Source organism: Rana temporaria, chromosome 11 (genome assembly GCF_905171775.1).
Source record: "Rana temporaria chromosome 11, aRanTem1.1, whole genome shotgun sequence".
In the NCBI taxonomy this organism is placed as follows: domain Eukaryota; kingdom Metazoa; phylum Chordata; class Amphibia; order Anura; family Ranidae; genus Rana; species Rana temporaria.
In genome coordinates, this window is record NC_053499.1 from 56,164,012 (window position 1) to 56,186,234 (window position 22,223).

The 22,223-nt window shown below is 43.6% G+C and overlaps 1 protein-coding gene across 1 annotated transcript; it reads right to left on the reverse strand.

The window, feature by feature from the left end:
* Positions 1 to 243: 243 nt before the first annotated feature.
* On the reverse strand, positions 244 to 15,809 carry BATF2 (basic leucine zipper ATF-like transcription factor 2). Its single transcript, XM_040328565.1, has 3 exons — positions 15,276 to 15,809; positions 6,447 to 6,551; positions 244 to 575 (listed from the first exon to the last, which is right to left on the reverse strand). The coding sequence occupies exons 1-3, from the start codon at positions 15,336 to 15,338 to the stop codon at positions 372 to 374; spliced, it is 372 nt and encodes a 123-aa protein (XP_040184499.1). The 5' UTR covers positions 15,339 to 15,809; the 3' UTR covers positions 244 to 371.
* Between the last annotated feature and the right edge of the window lie 6,414 nt (positions 15,810 to 22,223).

The window sequence follows — 22,223 nt, forward strand, 5'->3', positions numbered from 1 at the left end:
TTGCAGACAAAATCGTTCACATAAATGTTTTTAAACAGTGAACTTCTTTCTCTAAAATCCTTTTTTAATCTGTCGTAGTATAGACAACTTTCAGGCTTGTTCCAGTACTATACAGTGAATCTCAGTTAACGTCAAGAGTTGGACAACTGACCCTCCTCTGGTAATCTGTACACAAAGAGGCTATTGACTTCCCGATGATGGGTAATCCCTGCTTTCTTCTAAATCTGTACAGAATTTGGACAGTTTTTGGTTTTTGCAAGCTCATCCTTGGTTTATTGTTATACATTCCACTTTTCTTTCTGTGTTTTTTCCACTCTTCTTTTTGCTTTGTATATTTTTTATTTTGCAGCACAATGATAATGAAACTATATCTAAAAGTCAAAAGACATTTGGTTTATTTCTTTGGGAGAAACCAGAGGCGCTGGCTTTTGGAGTTCCAAAATGATATCAGGAGAAAGAAGTAAGCAGGTATCCTCATGTTGCTTTAAGATTTTAGCCCAGTATCCTTGTTCTTGTTGTAGTTTCTGAATCTCCTTACGCAGTGCAGTGTTGCTTTTCTCTAGATTCTCATACTCCTGCAGGGACATAATAGTAAAACCTTTAAGATATAAAATGTAAAATAGTCTTTAAGCCAACACATGCTCTCTTTGTTTAATCATACATATGCACTCTTGTGATTAAATTACTTAGACAAACAACTTGTATGTGTAAATATAAGAATAAATAAAAGATCACTCCCCATATTTGCACTTCACGAAATTGTGAAATTTAAAGTTATATTAAAGTGGTGTTCCACCCTAAAAAAAAAAAATGCACGAAAATACTTTAAATAAAAAAAAAATAGAGAAGAAAAATAGAAAAAAAAAATGTTTACTCACCAGAAAGGGGGGTTGCTATGCAGAACTAGCTAATCTGCCTCTTCATCCACCGAGGCAGGTCTTCTTCTTCGTCCTCCGTCGCGGTGTCTTCTGGGGAATGTGGCGCGCTGCCTTCTGGGAACTGTGTGTATCCCAGAAAGCAGCCGCCCATTCACAAATCAGCGCAAGACTCGCACATGCGCAATAGGAAACAGGTAGTGAAGCCGAAAGGCTTCACTGCCTGTTTCCCTTACTGAGGATGGTGGCGCCGAGACCCTCCACGATCGAGGGGTCGGCATCGGGGGGGGGGGGGGCTGACATCGCAGGCGCCTAGGACAAGTAAGTGTCCTATTAAAAGTCAGCAGCTACAGTGTTAGTAGCTGTCAACTTAAAAAAAAAAAAGAATTTGTGGGTGGAATCCCGCTTTAAAGGCTTGTTTATTCTTGTTTAAAAATAACAAACATATTATGCTTACCTGCTCTCTGCAGTGGTTTTGCACAGGGCAGCCCGGATCCTCCTCTTCTCGGGTGTCCCACCGGCGCACCTGGCCCCTCCATCATGCCGAGTGCCCCCACAGCAAGCAACTTGCTGTGGGGGCACCTGAGCCAAGCCGCTGCTCTGTGTCCATTCAGACACAGAGCGGTGGCTCCGCTCCGCCCCCTCTCTCTCCTCATTGGCTCAATGACTTTAATTGACAGCCAATTAGGAGGGAGAGTCTCGGACAGCCGAGGCACTGGTGCAACATCGCTAGATCGAGATGGGGCTCAGGAGAATGCATTATGATAAAAAAAACATTCTGCCTTTAGAACAACTTTATACAACAAGTTTCAGGCTCCTGGCCCTTCTCTATTGAAACAAGAGCAACTTAGGATGGTGCATGTGCTTTCACAATATAGTATAAAGTGAATCCAAGAATGAATCCCTTAGGCCTCTTTCACACAAGGTGGACTCCGTTGCTGAACGCTCCGACCGTGTGAAAGGGGCCTTAGGTTCAGTTCACAGAGGCAACACACTAGAATACAGAATTGTATCTGGAAAAAAGTTATTTTCAGTCCAGTGAACTTTGACATTACAGTTACATGATGAAAGATACTTATCAAGCACATAAAATTTCTAAGCACTATGATTGCTCACGAAATGCATATACAATTTAAAGTAACAGTTCCTAAAAGCTGTATGCCATATACTGTGTAAACAATTAAGGTAGTATAAGTAGGTGTTTATCACAACACATATTCGCAAGTTGTACATAAAATTATGTATATGCACTTGCCATGGCAAAAGTCTTCACTTAGGTACAGTGGTGTATTTAAATTTTTTTGCTGCCCTAGGCCTGACTAAACCCACCCCTTCCTGTCAAGGCCACACCCCTTTCTGGTTAAGACCCGCCCTAAAATTTTCATGTGGGTTCTGAGGGCCTGGAGGGCAATGGATTCCATTAATTTGCATTGATTTCCTCTCACTTCCTGTTTGGCTATGGGGCAGGAAGTCAAGGGAAATCTCTGCAATGTGACAGTAAAAAATAAACTCTATCCAAAATAAAATAAAAATAAAAAAAGTGTTGCCTATAGCTCTACTTTAAGCACAAATTTCTGATAATTTGATGTAGAGGACTAAGAAGATATAACCATGCCAATGGTGCAGCAGAAAACATAAAGCACAGTGAGGAAAGTTTGTGATCCAGGATGGTAGGACAGTCAAAATTAGAAGCAGCGCCCCCCCCCCCCCCACAATTACCAATAAACTTTTATTGCGATTTTTTTTACCAAAAATATGTAGAAGAATACATATCGGCCTAAACTGAGGAAAAAAATATATTTTTTTAGATATTTTTTGTGGATATTTATAATAGCAAAATGTAAAAAATATTGCTTTTTTTTCCAATATTGTCGCTCTATTTTTGTTTATAGCGCAAAAAATAAAAACCACAGAGGTGATCAAATACCACCAAAAGAAAGCTCTGTTTGTGGGGAAAAAAGGACGTCAACTTTGTTTGGGCGCCATGTTGCGCAATTGTCAGTTAAAGCGACGCAGTGCCGATTCGCAAAAAGTGGCCCAGTCACTTGGCAGCCAAATGGTCCGGGGCTGAAGTGGGTAACAATGTTTTGCCACAAAATAGGAGGCTATGCACTGAAGACTATTTTGTTGGTGGTGGGGCTGTTTTTATAGTGTTACGAGGGCCTCTAGTGGCTGCTCCTGAATTGTACAAAGCTTTATTTCCGTTAGGAAAATGTTTTGTTGAAACCTTGCATTCAGTGCTCTCTATAGTACATTTTATGTAAGAATAGAATTGCTAAAACAATTCCAGTGTATATAAAGTTATTGTCATTTTGACTTGACAGGTTTTTAAAATTGGATGTAAAGGGAAAAGTTGAACTGTTGGCGCTATATAAATCCTGTATAATAATAATAATAATACCGTGCGAGTCTCTAAATATATATATAAAAGCAGCCAGCACAGCAAGAGACAAAATTGTGTAAGAATGAAGAATGTGCAGCGCTGAATAAGGCGAAAATAACTTGTATAGCTACAATGCAATCTGGTAAATGTACCAAACACTAAAAAGTGTCTTAAATAAATACTGTATTCATATAAAAACAGTGTAAAACATATTAAATCAGATAAACATACACATGATCTGAAAACAGATAACTAAGTGCGAAAAAATGTCCAATAAATCCATACAGTGAAATGATCTAGAGTGATCCAGAGAAAAAGAGGGGGATATGAGTCCCAAGTGGCAGCAGCAAAAATCACATAAGTGAAAGAATCCACCACTAATTTTGAAGAGGCTTACCGGAACCTGTGGACTTAATAAGGCATACGCCGATAAGTCAACTGAGCAGAGGGGGTGTAAACACACCAATATGAGAGGCTTCCACACTGCTTTTCCCGGCCACAGTAGGAGATGATCCCTGGGTCCTTAATGAGACTCGATCGTATGATAACTGAACAGTGTCACCAAATGACACTCAAACGATATATCTAAAAAAGACAGAGAAACTCCACATAGTGTAAATCCGTAGAATATAATATTTATTTGTAAAGGGTCAAGACTATTCCACATAAAAAAGCGCTTGCATTCAAATGGCAATCAGCACAATGCAAATGGAACCAACAGAGCTCGATCCGATGCGTTTCATCTGACACCCCAGATGATGTCTATTCAGATGAAACGCGTCTGATTGAACTCTGTTGGTGCCGTTGCGTTGTGCTGATTGTCATTTGAATTTGAGTGCTTTTTTTATCTTTGGACATGTGGAGTGTTCTTGACCCTTTACAATAAATGTTATATTCTACGGATTTACACTATGTGGAGTTTCTCTGTCTTTTTTTTTTTTTATAAATATTCTTGATTAGCTAGGTTTAAAACACTAGAATTTACTTGCATTATTTTTACATGCTTGCTACTGATGGCACAGTAGCGGCAAATGATGGGCACAGTGGCTGCAATTGATGGGGTTTTTTTTTCAGTTTGTTTGCGCCCCCCCAAAAAATTTTGAGCACCAGCCGCCACTGTGCGCATCTGATATTTGTGAAGAACTTGACAGAGATATAATTCTGAAGGACTTTTTAAATCAGTGATGCATTTGTATTTTGTGTTATGATTTATATTTTGTGGCACTGCGTTTTATTGCTTATAAGTTTCAAGGTTCATGTTTATCAGCCTTGATGATAGCTGCCCATACATAGTATTCTTCTAGTGTTGACTATTTTGTTATTTTATACTCAGCTTTAGCCTACTATGTTTCCCACCCATCAGTTTGACTCCTTATGGAAGTCCAGACAGTGTAGGACTTCTTTTGTCCCACAAAAGAGAAGAAAGAAAACCGATTATACTTAAAGCGGTGGTTCACCCTGCTGAACAACATTTCAGCATAACATTCGGCATCGTAGCGCGAGCTACAGTATGCCGGTCTTACATTTTTTAACCCCGTACTCACTGTTTAATCGTACATAGACGATTCCGTCTGCCGCGGGGAATGGGCGTTCCTAGCAAGAGGGAGGGTGATTGACGGCCGACTCTGGCACGTCACGCTCCCCGAAGACAGCCGGAGTAGGTCTTGGCTCTTCACGGCGCCTGCGCACAGGCAATGCTCAGGCGCCGTGAAGAGCCAAGCCTATTTCGGCTATTTCCGGAGAAGCGTGACGCGCCAGAGCCGGCCGTCAATCACTTTCCGTCTGGATTGGAACGCCCATTCCCCGTGGGCAGACGGAATCGTCTAGGTCGGATTAAACAGTGAGTACGGGGATAAAAAATGTAAGACCGGCATACTGTAGCTCGCGCTACGATGCCGAATGTTATGATAGAATAAAAAAAAAAAAAAAATTTTTTTATTCTAGGGTGAACCCCCGCTTTAACTTCAACACATTTCTTAAAGTGGAACTTTAGTCCGAAAAAAGGTCCTGCTAGATCACTTCAGGCTGGCCCCATTTGCAGTTATGGCTATGTAAAACATTAAAAAATATGTGCCTGTACTGTTTAAAATGCAGTAATTCACCGTGTCACCCTGCTGTGCACATGCTCAGTTGCTCTCCATTTTTAGGCACTGCCAATTTTGTAGAGGCCGATCTGCTGACAGCCTTGAGATAAGTGACAATGTAATTTGAAAAGTGAAAATGTACCTTGCACAATACTCTGCTGGTAAATCAACCCCATAGTGCAGAGTATATAATGTCATTGGCATCAACTTTCAGAAAAGTGTGCCTTTCTTTTTCATTGTTTCTAAGCCATGGACATCAGTAGCAAGCATGTAAAAATAATGCAAGTCAATTCTAGTGTTTTAAACCTAGCTAATCAAGAATTTGCAATGTTGTTTATTGCCTACAGAGCCCAAGTGTTGTCACAAACTGTTAGCACTGCAGGTACAGGACAATTGTTATTTCAGTTTGGTGGGTGCTTTTCTCTTGAAATATTCTATGATTTCTTATCTCTCCCTGGAAATATGATTGCAGTTCTGCATAACAATAACAAATGTGGGCATCTTTTAATGTTATACTGCACTGATGCAGAAAGCATTATTGAATGCCCACACTTTTTATTAGTGTAGACTGACTGCATCCCAGTAAAAAACAAAACTCAACTTTGGCTTCATTTCCACTGGCGTTTTTACAGCCACTGTTGTTAGCCTTTTTTACAGCTTAAAAACGCCTGTCCGTGTTTATTTTGTAAAAAAAAAGGAGCTCAAAAACGCTGCGGTAGCGTTTTCAGTGTTTTTGAGCGTTTTCGCGCGTTTTTTAATGCCTGGCGTTTTTACAGCTGGAACCACAGAACGCCCTGGTCCCGCGTTTTTTTACAGCTCAAAAACGCTTATGCCATTTGCAGCTCAAAAACGCCTATGTGGGCATGATGCCATAGAATAACATGGACAGGCGTTTTTAAGCTGTAAAAAACGCTCAGAAAAGTGGCTGTAAAAACGTCAGTGGAAATGAAGCCTTAATATTCATAAGAGACGGACATGGTAATGATAGCCTCATTTGTATTACACGTTCCAGCATTAGCATGTTAGAAATGACTTGGTTGTGAAGATATCCTTGTTAACCAGAGCAGATTTGATTACTAGCTAATTACTGTAGCTGTCTTGTACCTGGTGAAGACTGTCAGCATGCTGTGTGTGCTTTTGTCGACTCTTGTAGGCTGCGGCTCGATTTCGCTCTTTCTTTTTTAATTTGCCAATTTCTGCTGTCAAGTCCTGATGAAATAATACACGTTAACAAAAATTTGCTGTTGTATGTAACATTTATTTTTCACAGGTATTCTTAGAATGGTTTTCTCTATAAATGGTTTCATACAGGTAAAACATTGTAGTCAACTATCTCTGACACAGAAGTTTGTCTATAGTCACATAAAAAAAAAATAAGAGAAGAAATTGCAGCAAGAACCTGGGGTGGGTTACAGCAGTGTTTCTCGACCAGGGTGCCGCAGCAAAAGGACAAAAATCTGGCATGTGTTAACTCCAGTATACAGAGAGAGAGAGAGAGAGCACAGCCCGCAACTCCTCCTCCCAGCTCTCTCCTCATCTCTGCTGGTATCTATACTTCTGTCAGCAATACAGCCTGTAGTCTGGACCACCCGGCCTCCTCCTGCCAACTGATGAGCTCATCAGTTGCTAAGGACTAGTTGAGTGGCCCGCACAGCTTTCTGTTTTGCCAACAGGATATAGATACCAGCAGAGAGGAAAAGAGAGCCAGGAGGAGGAGTTGCAATCTCTGTATACAGTACTGGAGTTAGAAACACTACCTTAGACTTCTGGGGCCATCTAATATGCTGTCTGACTCTGACCAGGAAAAAGATAAGGCCAAATGAATCACTGGAGGCATCAAAGAGACTCACCCACTTCAGAACAGGTTTGCAAAGCAGCAAAATAAATCAGCTGGTAAATATGCAGAGCCCGCAAAGATCAGACAGTATAGGTTGTGATTACAGCCTCCTCAAATTGTTGGGTGGGGGGGGGGGACACAGCTTACAACTTCTCACTTCTCTTTCCCACTCCTCCTGTAGTGATAAGAGGGATGGAAGCTTTTATGTTTGCTAGGGGAGGGGGTTTGGGGGGGATTTCTGCTAGGAGAGGGGATTTGGAGGGTGGTATACAAGAACAAATTTGTGATAGGAGGGGGGAATTGTGCTGGAAGAATTGGATTTGGGGGAGGGGATTTGTGCTAGGAGAGGCTATTGGGCTGGGGGAGGGGGTTGTTCTAGAAGAGGTGGTTTGGGGGGATTTGTCCTAGGAGTGGAGAATGGGGGGTATGTGTGCTAGGAGAGGGGATTTGTGCTAGGAGAGGGGATTTGGGTGGGATTTCTGCTAGGGGAAGAGATTGGGGGGGGGGGGGATTTGTGCTAGTAGGGTGGTTAAGGGGAGAGAGGATTTACAAACTGCATCAGGCCATTAGGGCTTGTTCACACCAGGTGTGGTAACACGTGCAAAATTACACAAACATTTTCGGGCGCCGGACGCCTGAATTACAGCAGCGAGGGGTGTTTTTGAAGCACCTGATTAGAGCGATAGGCTTCAAAATAGGTGAACTGCGAGCACCATGCTTGGCGCTCGCAGTCCAACCAGGTGTGTTAGAAAAGCAAATGAATATTCGCTTTCCTAACATTGAACCGGTCTGTTACCTATCACCTGATAGGCGTCCAATCACAGCACCTGTCATTTCAGCCAATCAGGAGGAGAGGATGGGGGGAGGCGCGTGGACGACACTGCTCGCTGCCGTCACCTGCTGCCCCACCGAGACAGGGTAAGTGCCGGGCAGACAGCGAGCGGGCCGGGGGGGGGGGGCACAATGGCGGCATTTGATGGGCACAGTGGCTGCGTTTGGGCACAGTGGCTGCGTTTGATGGGCACAGTGGCTGCGTTTGATGGGCACAGTGACTGCGTTTGATGGGCACAGTGACTGCGTTTGATGGGCACAGTGGCAGCATTTGATGGGCACATTGGCTGCGTTTGGGCACAGTGGCTGCAATTGATGGGTACAATGGTGGCATTTGGGCACAGTGGCTGCAATATATGGGCACTGTGGCTGTGTTTGATGGGCACAGTGAGGCTGCAATTGATGGGGTTTATTTAAAAAATGTTCAGTTTGTTTGCACCCCCAAAAATTTTGAGCACCAGCCGCCACTGATGTGATCAGCTATGATTGGCTCTTTAGAGGGATCTATGATGTGCTGTGTCCCACAAACAGAGCACACCACTGATCGCCACTCAAGCGCGTCAAGAATAGGAAGACCCAGTTCCCAATCGCCCGTCACTTGAAAATACGGCTGGCGGGAAGCATTTAAGAATACTGGACATTTGTTCATTAAGCATCATGGCCGTCAAGCGGTCTCTCGCTCTCTGTAGGTTCCTTCCAGGCCTGGGTAATCGTCTTTTTGGCTACTATAAACAAGCAGGATACCAATTTTTGTTGACAAGCAAATAAGTCAGGAAGGGGCAATGCAGTGACAATCTTTCAGGCTGCATTCACACCTGAGCGTTCCAAAGCTGCGTGTTTTTACTGCAAATTTTGCAGTGTTTATTTACAGCGATTTTGCCGAGATTTTGTTCAGGTCACCAATGTAAAAGGCAGAAAAACGCCTGTAATCTGCCCCAAAGAATCTAAAGTTCTTTTTTGAGCTTAGGGCGTTTTTTGTAGGCGTTTTGCTTCAGGTGACAAATCGCTCAGATGTGAACAGGTGCCATTGAAATTAATGGGATTTTGCTTGTTCGGTTGTATTTTAGGCGTTTTTATGAATGCAGCCTTAAGGAAAAAAAATTATTAACCCCCCTGGCGGTATTCCCGAGTCTGGCTCGGGGTAAGATTTCAATACCAAAAGCGGTATCCCCGAGCCAGACTCGGGGCCGTCTCGCAGCATCCACAGGCACAAGTTACTTACCTTGTCCCTGGATCCTGCGATGCATCCCCACTGTGTGAGCGAGCGGGTCCTCGCTCGATTCACACAGTGTCCCCTTGTTCCGCCGATCTCCGTTCCCTGCGACGTTACGACGCACGGGGCGGAGAACGGCACCAAATTCAAAAAAGTAAATAAACACTGTAATTACAGTACTGTATGTAAAAAATACACACCCCCTTTGTCCCTAGTGGTCTGCCCAGTGTTCTACATGTACTTTTGTATAATAAAAACTGTTCTTTCTGCCTGCAAACTGTAGATTGTCCATAGCAACCAAAAGTGTCCCTTTATGCCAAAAGTGATTTTAGAGCAGCTAGATAACAGCTATAATAAATTATATGAAAAATATAAACATATGCGCTAAAAACAACTAATTTATGTGATACCTTACTAAGATCAATCCAATTGTGATAATAATTCAAAACCCTGAATAGGGGATTAGTCGTGTTGCCACAGTGGGGTGAAGCACACAAAATATATATAGATGAGGAAAAAAATTAGTGTATAAAAATTTATAAATTAATACAAAGCTAATTAATTCAGAGCATCAATTAGTACTCAATCTCAGAATACCGTCCCTATAGAGTAGATGGTAAAATATAGGGTTAAACAATGTTGATTAGCAGCAGCGTGAGAGTGTCACTGGATACAACAGCTCTGTGAAACAGGTGCCTTATACTCAGCTTCAAATCACTTCAGTAGCTCCAACGACACAGCCTTGGTCATTAGTGATGGTGCAAAAAACAGGCTTCAGCCCCCCTCCTCAATACACCACAGCAGGTGTGGGACATGTAAGAAAAGGGGAAACACAATAGTGTAATACAGCCAGACACGACAATACCGCTGCTAATGCTATGCGCCGATCCACTCACGCTCTCTCAGTCTTTGAAACAAGCCACCGTAGACGGACATTACCCATGAGTAAGTCACGTGGCAAGTGACGCAATGCGTGGGGGAGGAGTCTGCTGTACGAGATCTGTCGGAAGTTCCCGAGTGAGGACCTCTACACTTTTCGTTACTGAGTGGCTTGTTTCAAAGACGGGGAGAGCGTGAGAAGATCTGCCGCATCCATCGCGTCACTCGTAGCCGAAAGAAGCCGAACGTCGGTGCGGCTCTATACTGTGCCTGCGCACCGACGTTCGGCTTCTTTCGGAAAATCGTGACGCGATGGATGCGACCGTCGGAAGCCTCTCGGAAACCTGTCAATCAAGAAGGAACGCCCATTCCCGAAGCCCATACCCGGAAGCGACGGAGAGGATGCGTCTCGTAAACGGGTAAGTACTGCACATATTTTTAAATAAATAGCCGATTCCCCTAGTAATAACGAGCAGGAATCTAAGGGGGAAAAGTGCCCTCTAAGGGTGAACCCCCGCTTTAAGTGAGTTATTCCTAAGAATTACAGGTACAATGTAAAACGCCAAATTTTCATGCAAAATAATTGTACCGCTTTCAGCACCTAAAATCAGAAAGAATCATACCGCCAGGGAGGTTAAACAACGTGAAAAAAAAAAAATTTAACAGTATTTTAAATGTAAATAATAAAATGTACATCCCGAGGAAGGGAATCATTGTGTCTTAAAACCAGTTGATAAAAGAGAACCCACAGATGCTGACAGACAATATCACACATGCACTGGATCTCTGACAGACACCTGTGTTGACCCGCCACAGGCAAGCCAGCTTCCTCCAAATAGTTTAAAACACTAAGCTGTGGAAACACCCCCCCCCCCCCCCTTAAGTATTGGACTTTTACCCAACCACAGGGAGCGTTATTTAGAATAGTAAGACTGGATACTGTATTTTGCCTGTCTCCAGCCACTACATACAGTTACTACATCTATACTACACTATCACACCTTAGGCTGTCACAGTCTCTATTTGTATCTGCTGACAGTCAGATTACTTGTACAAATCATTTCATAGCTTATTGGCCTTTCAGATATGTATTGGTATTCTTTCAATTGTTGACTATATTCCACCCACCATCTCATTCCCTCTCCTTATAGCCAGTTGGCTCAGCCATGGAATGATTAGCTAAAGGGGAGGAGGTGGAAAAGGGAAAATGAGCAGCACAGAAAGAACAGTGGCTGCTCTGCACCCTTCAAGAAAGAAAGTGAAAGATCATGTTAGCAGTAAAAAAAAAAAAAAAAAAAAGGCTGCTATGTGCCCATGAGGAAAAGGAGGAAAGATGTGCATTAGCAGTCCTGAAACAAAATCAGCAGCTAAGCGCCCTTGACGAAAAGGAAGAAAATAACACATTAGCAGTCCCCCCAAAGAATGGTTACTGTGTGACCTTGAAGAGAAGGAAAATGGTGCATTAGTAGCACCTGCAGGCAAGTGGCAGCTTGGGAGAAGTAAGAAAAAGGCTTTATCCCTTCAGTATCCCCTTCACAATTCACCACTAGCAGGGTAAAAAAAAAAGGTCTCCCCAAAGCCTCACCCGGTAGCTTTTCTGATATATTTGTAGACCTTGAAAGAAGATTTTAGGGCGGGCAGCCTATGAGTAGGATTCAGCGAAGTCACTAGTACTCACTACTGCTTCCATTCTCCCAGTTGTAGAATTTATACTCTGCATTTGCTGCTGCATGTGCTCCCCTTGCATTGTGTAAGGATGGGCAGCCTAAAAATATTGTGGGTACCTTTTAAAATGCCAGAGCACCAGAATAGGCCTGGAAATACTGGTAATGATTGCAGCATTTAGCCTAGGACTTTGCATATGTTCTGGGGTGCTTGGGGGGACTGCTGGTTTTGCTGAGTCAGAAGATGAGGCCTGTGAGGAACAGGGTTTAGGTGACTGCATTGTTACCTTCCAAGAACTTTGCAGAGGTTCAAGTCTTCACTTGTCTGTCCTCAGCGTGGCCAATGACCCTCTTCCCTGCCTAATGTAATATATCCAAGTCTCTGAAACCACTTTTCAGATTTGCCCCCCTCTTTTCAGATTTGCCTCCCTATCACTAGAGGCTGCAGATGTTGCAGTGAATGCAGTAAGGGGAATGTTATAGGGGGACAATGAGTGGAGATGCAGAAAATGAGGAATGAGAAAGATTGTAGGCATTCTGCTGCCTGTGTTTCCTGATGAATGTGGTACCTGAATAGTAAGTAGTTGCTACTTTCATCATAGTTTATAATCTGCAGGCAAATGCTGCAGACTACGATGATGATGTTGGCAGCAGGTGCATTAAAGAAGAGCTATTACTATTTGCTGTCCATTCAAGTGCTCGAGTACTGTGCTGATGCTAGCCAATTTGCACCAAACACCTACTGTACTTCCAGAGTACCCTCTGTTCTGACAGTTTATTTAAGACATATTTACTATTACGACAATGTAGTGTGGTATTTCAAGAAATGATGCTCATGAACTATACTATTAATCTGTTTTGCCACTGGCCAATTTATATGAACTTTTTAAAAGTGATTGTAAACCTTCCTTTTTTTAAATAACAAACATACCTACCTGCTCTGTGCAATAATATTGCACAGAGCAGCCCCAATCCTCCTCTTCTCATGTCCCGTCAGCGCTTTTGGCAACTTCCCCCGCCAAGTGCCCCCATAGCTCACCCTCACCCCCACACTCTCCTCTGGCTGTGATTGACAGCAGCAGGAGCCAATGGCCTTGTTCCTCTGTTATCTACATGAGTCACTTTTGACAAGTTTTCCTGACACCAAGAGAAAAAAGGTGATGGGGAGGGATCTCCAGCACACAGCCTGTGATTGACAGCATTAGCTCTGTACCTGTGTGCTGTGTAAACAGGGGGGGGGGGTGCCCCTTCCCTCCAATCAGCATTTAGAGCTCTTCTCACTGAGCTCTGCAGAGTGTAACTTCAACTCTCCACCACCGGTTTCTGACAAGTGTTATTAAACGGATGTTGAGGAAAAAATACTGCAGATTAACAGATACAAGGTATGTAGGAGGGTTTGTTTTGTCTCTGGGTATCATCTGAGGCCAATAACTTCACTGGGTATAAGTATGGGATTACAACTACTTTAAAGTCCCCCACTGCCTATGTATAAAGCTAGAGTTGGCCTTTAAGAATGTGCTGATGTCAATCAGTGCCCATCAGTGATGCCAATCAGTGCCCATCAGTGATGCTTGCCAGTAATTATATAGTGTCAACAATATGCACCGTATGTTACAATATAAACAGAGACATCACAGTTACAATACAATACAGTACAAGAGGGTTAGGAGGGCACCGGTCATAAGTGCTTACCATCTAATAGGGTGGGGCAAGTGGTACATAAAATAATAATTGTGAGGGATGAGCTGATGGAAGAATTAAAAGTTTAATTGTTAGAGGTTAGAGATTGTTGAGTCGAGGTAGGCTTTCAAAGTTCGCCTTAAAGTGGACAGAGTAGGACAAAGTCAGGCAGATTAAGGTAGAAAGTTCCAGAGGATAGGAGAGGCTCTGGTGAAGTCATGGAGGTGAGCATGGGAGGATGAGAATAGGGAGCTAGAGAGAAGGAGGTCTTGAAGAAGCAGAGGACAGTTTTGGTGATATTTTGAGGCAAGATTGGTGATGTAGCTTGGGGCAGAGTTGTAAATGGTTTAATATGTTATTAATAGTTTAAATTTAATTAGTTGGGCAGTTGGAATCCAGTGGAGGGATTGGCATAGAGGGATGGTGAAAAACGACCAATTGGTAAGGTAGATGAGTCTGACAGCAGCATTCGTGATAGACTGAAGTGGGGATAGCCTTTGGAGAGGTAGACCAGTGAAAAGGGAGTTGCAATAGTAAAGGTGAGAGATAACAAAGAACAATAAATGAGTAGCTTGGTGGTTTCATTGGTTAAAAAGGGGAATATTTTAGAGATGTTATTGGGGTTACATGCTTTTGAGAATGATTTTATTTGGGGCCGAAAGGACAGGTCAGAGTCTAGAACAGTAATGGCGAACCTTGGCACCCCAGAGGTTTTGGAACTACATTTCCCTTGATGCTCATGCACTCTGCAGTATAGTTGAACATTGTGGAAAATGTAGCTCCAAAAATTCTGGGTTGCCAAGGTTCGCCATCGCTGGTCTAGAATTACACATAGTATCTTGGCGGGAGGGGAGGGACTGATGGTTGTAGTATTGATTTTGATGGAAAAGTTGGGGAGAAGGGCATGAGCAATGGGGAAAATTATGAGGTAGTTTTTAGAAAGATTTAGTTTGAGGAAGTGGTGTGACATCCATGCTGATATGTCAGTTGGTAAGTTAGTAATGCAAGAGGAGATTGAAGGAGTGAGTTGAGGGGTACAGAGATAGATTTGGGTTTTAATAGCATAGAGATGGTATTGGGAGCCATGGGGGTTATTTAGTGACCCAGAGAGAAGGAGAAGAGAAGGAGTCCAAGGACAGAGCCTTGGGGACCCCTACAGAAAGAGGAGACAGAGTTGCCGTCTGTGTGTGAACCGGCTCTTAAGGAACACTGCGATTGCTAGGAGAACCAGGAAAGAACAGAGTCTTGGATGCCAAGCGAGTGGAGATTATTGATGAAAAGCTGGTGGTTAGCAGTATCAAAGGCCACATAAGGGTCTAGTAGTAAGAATATGGAGTACGGGCCATTGGCTTTAGCAGTTAGTAAGTCATTAGTAAGTTTTAGTAGGGCAGTTTGCTGTGAGGGAAAACCAGACTGTAGGGGGTCAGGAAGTTTGTTTTCGGAGAAGTAGGCATTCAGATGGTTTTATACTAAAAGTCTAGAAGTAAATGGGAGCGAGGGGTTGGGTCTTAAGCTGTTCAGGCTGGTGGAGTTTAGTGAGGGCTTTTTGAGTGTAGAGGTGATCTGCCAGTAGAGAGGAGGAGATTTAAATGTGAGTGAGAGAGCATAGCATAGAGAAAGAGGGTGACCATGATAGTTGTGAAGGAACAGGGTCCAAGAGATAGGTGGTTAGGTGAGTGTCTGAGAGAAGTTTGGTGACCTCTTCTGTAGTAGCCAGGTCAAAAGAGAAAGGTATTGAATGTGCTTTTAGACAGGATGTGTTAATTGGGGAAGATATACAGTGGATATACAGAACAATCTCTACCTAAAGGAGCCAAAGTTTAACTTACCTTATTTTGCATCTTGCATGTTGTCATCGTCGCTTCACAGAAATCTGTTTCTTCTATTTTCATATTTCGAGATGTTTGTTTAAGCTTGTGTATGCAGAATGTAAAAAAAATTCCCTGGAGATAGTTTGTGCTATATTGAAGGGAAAAAAAAGCAAGCACACCTAAACAGCTATAAAGCAGTCACATTGCTTTAAGAATAACATAACTGCTTATTTTCCTGCCACTTGCAGCTTTGCATAATTTTTAAATATTCAGATGTTTCCTACATGTTTTATAAATCTAACAAATTTGTGTTTTGTTCATGTAAAAAGTAACTATTTTACATATCTTCTATTAAAACAGCAGCATTGAGTGAGAAATTAGCTACTGTTTTTGCCTTCCACTAAGAAAAAGTATGTTGCACAGATCCTAGCTGCTGCTTCTTTCCCTGGTTTCGCTTTACTCTAACTGCAATTCTTCTGTCAGAAGTCACATGGAGTTAGTTTTCCTCATTCGTTCACACCTTCTTGCTACTGATTCGTTGACTAGAAATGTGGAATGCAAAGGGAAGGACGGATACACTACTACTATACTGATACTATCATGCAAGAGCTGTATAGTTATTATTTAAAGGCAAATCATGTAAAATGGTTTAGAACAAAGAGCCATTGTCATATTTGAGCAGTTCCATTTACAATCAAATTAGCTTCTCACCATACTAAGGTTAGCACATTTAGGCCCCTTTCAGACTGGGGCGGGAGCTGCGGTGGCGGTATAACGCCGCTAAAAATAGCGGCGCTATACCGCCGGAATTGCCGCGGGTATCAGCCGCTAGCGGTGCGGTATTAACCCCCGCTAGCGGCCGATAAAGAGTTAATACCGCCCGCAATGCGCCTCTATAGAGGCGCATTGCGGGCGGTATAGCCGCGGTTTCCCATTGTTTTCAATGGGAAGGAGCGGTGAAGGAGCGGTATACATGCCGCTCCTCTCACCGCTCCAAAGATGCTGCTGACAGGAGATTTTTTTGTCTCCCGCCAGCGCATCGCCTCAGTGTGAAAGCCCTCGGGCTTTCACATTGAGTCTGCAGTGAAGGAGTTTTTCAGGCGCGATAGCAGCGCTATTTTTAGCGCTGTACCGCCTGAAAAACTCCTCAATGTGAAAGGGGCCTTATACTCAAGTTAGCTAATGCCCACACAATTTCCTAATGTTATGCTTCAGTAATATTTGCTATAATATTTATACATTTATTATACACAGGTTCCTCAAAAATGTCTTTTTTTATTTTTTATTTTTGTTTGCACTTTTTAACTCTTTTTTAAATATATAAAAAAGTGCAGAAACATTTTGAAGACCCCCTCATACATTATATTCTTTATTAATATTGTGTTTTATATTAAATCCCAATTGAAGTCCCACTTTTTTTTTTGTTTTTATGCAGTCAGGCTGTATAATATGTAAAGTATGGCATTTTTTTTCTATATAATCTGTTAGATTGTTTTTTTTATCAGAGAGTACAGAGGTTAACATTAACATGGGGCCATCAATGTTTCTTTATGCCCTGTACACACGATCGGTTCATCCGATGAAAACGGTCTGATCGTTTTTTTCATCAGATATCCGATGAAGCTGACTTTCATCACTCGTGCCTACACACCATCGGTTAAAAAAAATGATTGTTTCAGAACGAGGTCACGTAAAACACATCGACGTGCTGAGAAAAATGAAGTTCAGTGCTTCCGAGCATGCGTCGACTTGATTCTGAGCATGTGTGGATTTTTAACTGATGGACGTGCCTACAAATGATCGTTTTTTTCTATCGGTTAGTTAACCATCAGATAATTTTAAAACAAGTTCCTAGTTTTTTAACTGATGGATAAATAACCCATGGGGCCCAAACACGATCGGTTAGTCTGATGAAAACGGTCCATCAGACCGTTTTCATCAGACAAACCGATCGTGTGTACGCGGCATTACACATGCAGCTTGTTTACATATGCATCTACTTTATAAAAGCATTGAAGCGTTGCTAGATTCAAATACACAGTCACTAAAGGCAAAACTTTTTTTTAGTTTTGAATAGAGTGGAAAGGGATTAAAGCCCCTGTCATATTTTATTGTTTTCTGTGCCTTCATTAGGGAGATTTATCCTCTCTATTTGTCCTATTTACTGCTACCACTGACAGTGAAAGCAAAATCAAATCCCACATTTTGGGTTGACATCAGAACAGTAATAGAGCAGAAATCTTCCAATGAGGACACTAGTTCTGGTGACACCACAGGACTCCCTCACTTTGGAGGGATTTTATCTCATTCCATGTGTATGATGTGGGACAGGAAGTGAAGGGAAATCTCAGTGGAACACAAATGGCACCCCCCCCCCCCTACTCTATCCAAAAATGAAAAAAAGGTTTTGGCTTTAGTGACACCTTAAGTATCCCTTCTTAATCGCTACATGCCAAGATAGCAGGATATCTTAAATAGTGTGTCAGGGACCTGCTGGTACAGAACGGAGGCTCTTGCATGCGCGCATACATTCCTGTACAGACTAGACAACGGCACCTATGCGTGCCTGTGCATCGCAAGTTAGCGCTACTTGGCGCCAATGGGCCTTTAAAAGGACAGCAGCTGCACTCTTACCCAGTAACCTGTCAACTTGTTTTCTTTACCTGTACTGACCCGGCTCTGCTTGACCACCCGTTATCTCCAATCCTGACCTTCGGCTTACCTTTGACATGGTATAAATGGCATGAACGTTATGATTTTGCCTCATGCCATGAAATGCATTCCATTAGAGGTAGAGTTTTTAATTCCAGGTTACTGGCCCTCCTTCCCCTGTATCAGGATGCTGACTCGGTTGTCAGGTTACAAGCAACTACAAAAGCCGACCAATCATGGGGGACCCAATACTAGCAGCAGCAGACACATGAGCACTAGTTGGTCAGGGAGCTCAGTGTTTTTCTTTTCGGATGGTTGGCCACAGCAAATTATTAATAAGGTAGATCGGGGTTACTTCTCATCGTGTCCTTCAATGCATAGGTTGACATGGCTAGGCCTGACGTTCAAGTTTCTTTTACTGGAAGAGTTCAACAGTGGGAATCACAATGGCGCAGCCAAGGTTTTTCTCGACTTAATCTCACAAAAAAATTCTTACAGCATATGGAAGCAGTATATTGACGTGCGTTAGTGCAAGTTTACTGCGGTATATTGACGTGCGTTAGTGCACGTTTACTGCAGTATATTGAACTGGGTTAGTGCACAGTTACTACAGTATATTGAGGTGTGTTAGTGCACGTTTACTGCAGTATGTTGAACTGCGTTAGTACAAGTTTACCAGGGAGGCTGAAATGACTCATCAGGCAGCACCCCTGGTACCTCCCCTACTTGCTGGAACGTTGCAGAAACTTCCAGAAGAATGGGAGGGGGGTTAGGAGGAGCTGCCTGGAGTATTGATGAGGGCCCAACGAATCCCCAGCCAAATAGGCTCGTAGGGGGTGGGACCTCTTAAATATGCTTGGTCAGGCCAGCAGGGACAGTGGAATTCAGGTGGAAGCTGGAGATGGAGTGCTGAGCAGGCTGTCGGAAGACCCTTGATGGTAAGCCCCCTAATCTGGGGAGGGGGTGACCTCGGGCCTGGGGCTTGGGTGCAGGAGTGATCCCCTCACAACCCAAAGAGAAGTCCTGTCCAGTGGCATGGGAGCAGGTGTGAGGACAGCAGGAGCCAGCGAGCACACCTGGAAGATCTCCAGGGAGAAGACAGCCGGGTGGCTGGTGAGTGAGACCAGTCGGGGGTGGTTGTAGAGTCAGTCTGGGAGGACTGTGAAAGATTAGCCAGGTGAAAGGGGCAGCTGCAGCCAGGTGGGCTGGCAGTGCATGAAGAGGTGATGCTGTGATCAGTAGCCACAAAAAGGCAGCTGGGCACTGGGACTTTTCTACACACCAAAGGGACCATCGGTCCCTGCCTGTTAAGGGCTGTTACTGGATCTGGCTGAGTGCCTTGTCAGATCCCCCAAACAGTGTTCCAGCTGGGCATGGGTGTTTCTGCAAGCAAGATTTGTGCAGAAAAGCAGACGAGGAGTATATATATGGACTGTATATAGTTGTGTCACTTAAAGCGGAGCTCCACCCTAAATCGAACATAATCTCAATAGTAATAATGCTCATAAACAATGCTTAATTCGATATTTTCATATAAAAAAGTTTTACAGTACCTTATAAGCAAGATAGGCTTCCGGTCTGCAGCCCTCGGGTTTCCGACGGGTTTTCCATTGTTTCCTGTCCCGCGCTGCGTCTTCTGGGAGCTTACATTCGGCCCTGTTAGAGGAAACATCGCGCGTCACTTCATGCTGCACGAAGTCGCGCGATGTTTCCTCTATGTAAAACAAGGAAGGAGGGCGGTGCAGTGTCATATTCTACAGCGGGCGTTTGATCTACATTACAGGACAGATACCGAGCGGTGGATGCTGGGATTACAGCATCACCGCATCCAGGAAGTCTCTGCTGGTGGGATTCATAATGCCCACAGTGAAGATGGCAACGGCTGACGATAGATGATATAAGTTTTTATTACAGACAGCATCAGATCGGAACGGACCTTGAACACATGAAACGTGAGTTTTATTAAGCCTCAACATTAACTGTTCAACTACCCCCCCAAAAAAAAAACGTTTTGGCATGGGAGATCCGCTTTAAGAGTTCCTTTTGCTGATGATTCAAGTGGACAGCCCATAATATTCCTATCTCCATCCAAGTTTAATACCCCTAATAAACAAAACAAACAAAGTTGCAGAATGTTTCCTGACTCAAGTGTGCTGTGAAAATTCGGTGTGCCTGGCTGCACAAAGTGGGGGATCCCTATTCACTAGCGGCTCCTACGGGGGCATCGCTACATAGGGATAAAGTTCCATCTTTTCCTGTAAAGGCACATTCTACTAGATCGGTAAATGCCTTTTGGGCTTTTCAGCAGCAGGCACCTTTTTCTCATATTGCAAGGGTTCCACCTGATCTTCCATTCACATGTTCTCTAAGGCTACGTCCACGCTCAGACCGCACGAGCGTCAGCGATAAAGGAGTTAAAAGCGCCACTGCCAAAACACTTTTCAGGCGCTTCTGCAGCGCTGCCCATTAATTTCAATGGCAGGGGCGGTTTAGGAGCCATGTATACACCGCTCCCGCATTGCCCCAAAGATGCTGCTTACAGGACTTTTTTTTTCCGCCCTGCAAGCGCACTGCCCCAGTGTGAAAGCACTCGGGCTTTCACACTGGGGATACTTGAGAGGCGCTTTACAGGCGCTATTTTTATACATAAAACACCTGAAAAGCGCCTTCAGTATGAAAGGGGTCTATGTTTTATCAAGGGGATGTTCAGGCCTCTACTGATGGAAGCTTTGGAAATAAAGTCCATCCTGGATCCCTAACAAATATTTTTAACAGCATATTAGAGAAAATACTTTGGAGGAAAAAATGCACTTGGAGCTCCTGCAGCACCCAAACATGTTGAGCAGATGGTCAGTTCCAACCCCCTGAATATAAAAGTACAGTACAACGTTTGGCTGGATGGAGGTCACACAACAAAGATACTCTCTTTTCTCTTACAAAGTTGTTCAATGTTACTTTACTGCAATGTACTTTACAATTTGTAAACAAATTGGTGCTTCAGATCACACAGACCACCAACAACCTTTTTTCCAATGGTCTCTGGTTTGCCTGTTATGTTTTGGAGTGTGCCTGCCTTTTTTTTGAGGATTGCTTTTGGATGTACCATAAAATTTGAGTGGAAGTGCTTTGTAGCCTCCAAAAATTCTCTTTCTTTATCGTACATGACAGGACACTGGCATAATCAAGACAGAAAGTCCCCCCTCTATAACCCCTCCCATACAGGGAGTACCTCAGTTTTTCAGCCAGTGTCTAAAGGTGTTGGTCACGGTTAAAGTGTTATGCTCCATAGATGGCCTGGATGGGTCAGGGGGTTACGCTATCGAATCCATTCGCTTGCGGGACGGATGCCTTAGTAACTCCTTGGGATCAGTTCTCACTGATTTATGTGTTCCCTCCAGTTCATTTGCTTCTGTGTCTTCTACGCAGGATCAAGGGGGAAAATAAGCTTGTAATCCTAGTTGCTCTGGCATGGCCCAGGATATCCTGGTATGAGGAGATCATGAGGATGGCAGTAGGGGATCCTTTGACTCTTCCGTCCCACCCGGATTTGCTTTCACAAGGGCCAGTGTTCCATCCTGCCTTACAAACGCTAAATTTGACAGCTTGGCTATTGAGGCCCTCGTTCTAAAAAAACGGGGGCTTTCAGGCTCAGTGGTAACTACCCTGATTAATGCAATGAAGCCGGCCTCTAGGGCTATTTACTGAAGAGTCTGGCAGGTCTATGTTTCCTGGTGTGAAAACAAGGGTTGGCATCCTCGCAAATATGTCATAAGTAGAGTTCTCGCTTTCCTACAGTTAGGAGTAGAAATTAAACTAGCCTTCAGTACTATCAAGGGTCAAGTCTCGGCCTTGTCAGTTCTTTTTTAAAGTCCATATATATAAAGAAAATGTTTCATCCAAGTGAATGGATGAAGGAAAAAGGATTTTCAAAACATAAATTCGTGACTTCTTCCGTGAAATGTATTGACCCGCCACCGGTAGAAGTGTGAGCTTACCGGAAACAGGTGGACACAAGCCTCGTACACACCAGCGGACAGTCCGATGAAAACGGTCTGCCAGACCGTTTTCATCGGACATGTCCGCTCGGAGATTTCAGTCTGATGGCTTGTACACACCATCAAACCGAAATCCCCCGCGGGCAGACAGCGTGGTGACGTGGCGGTGACGTTGACGCCGCCACGTCACCAAACCAGGAAGTAAAATACTTCCACGCATGCGTCGAATCCATTCGACGCATGCGGGAGATATCTGTCCGCTGGTTAGGTGTACTAACCAGCGGACATGTGCACCGGACAGCTTTCCAGCGGAACATGT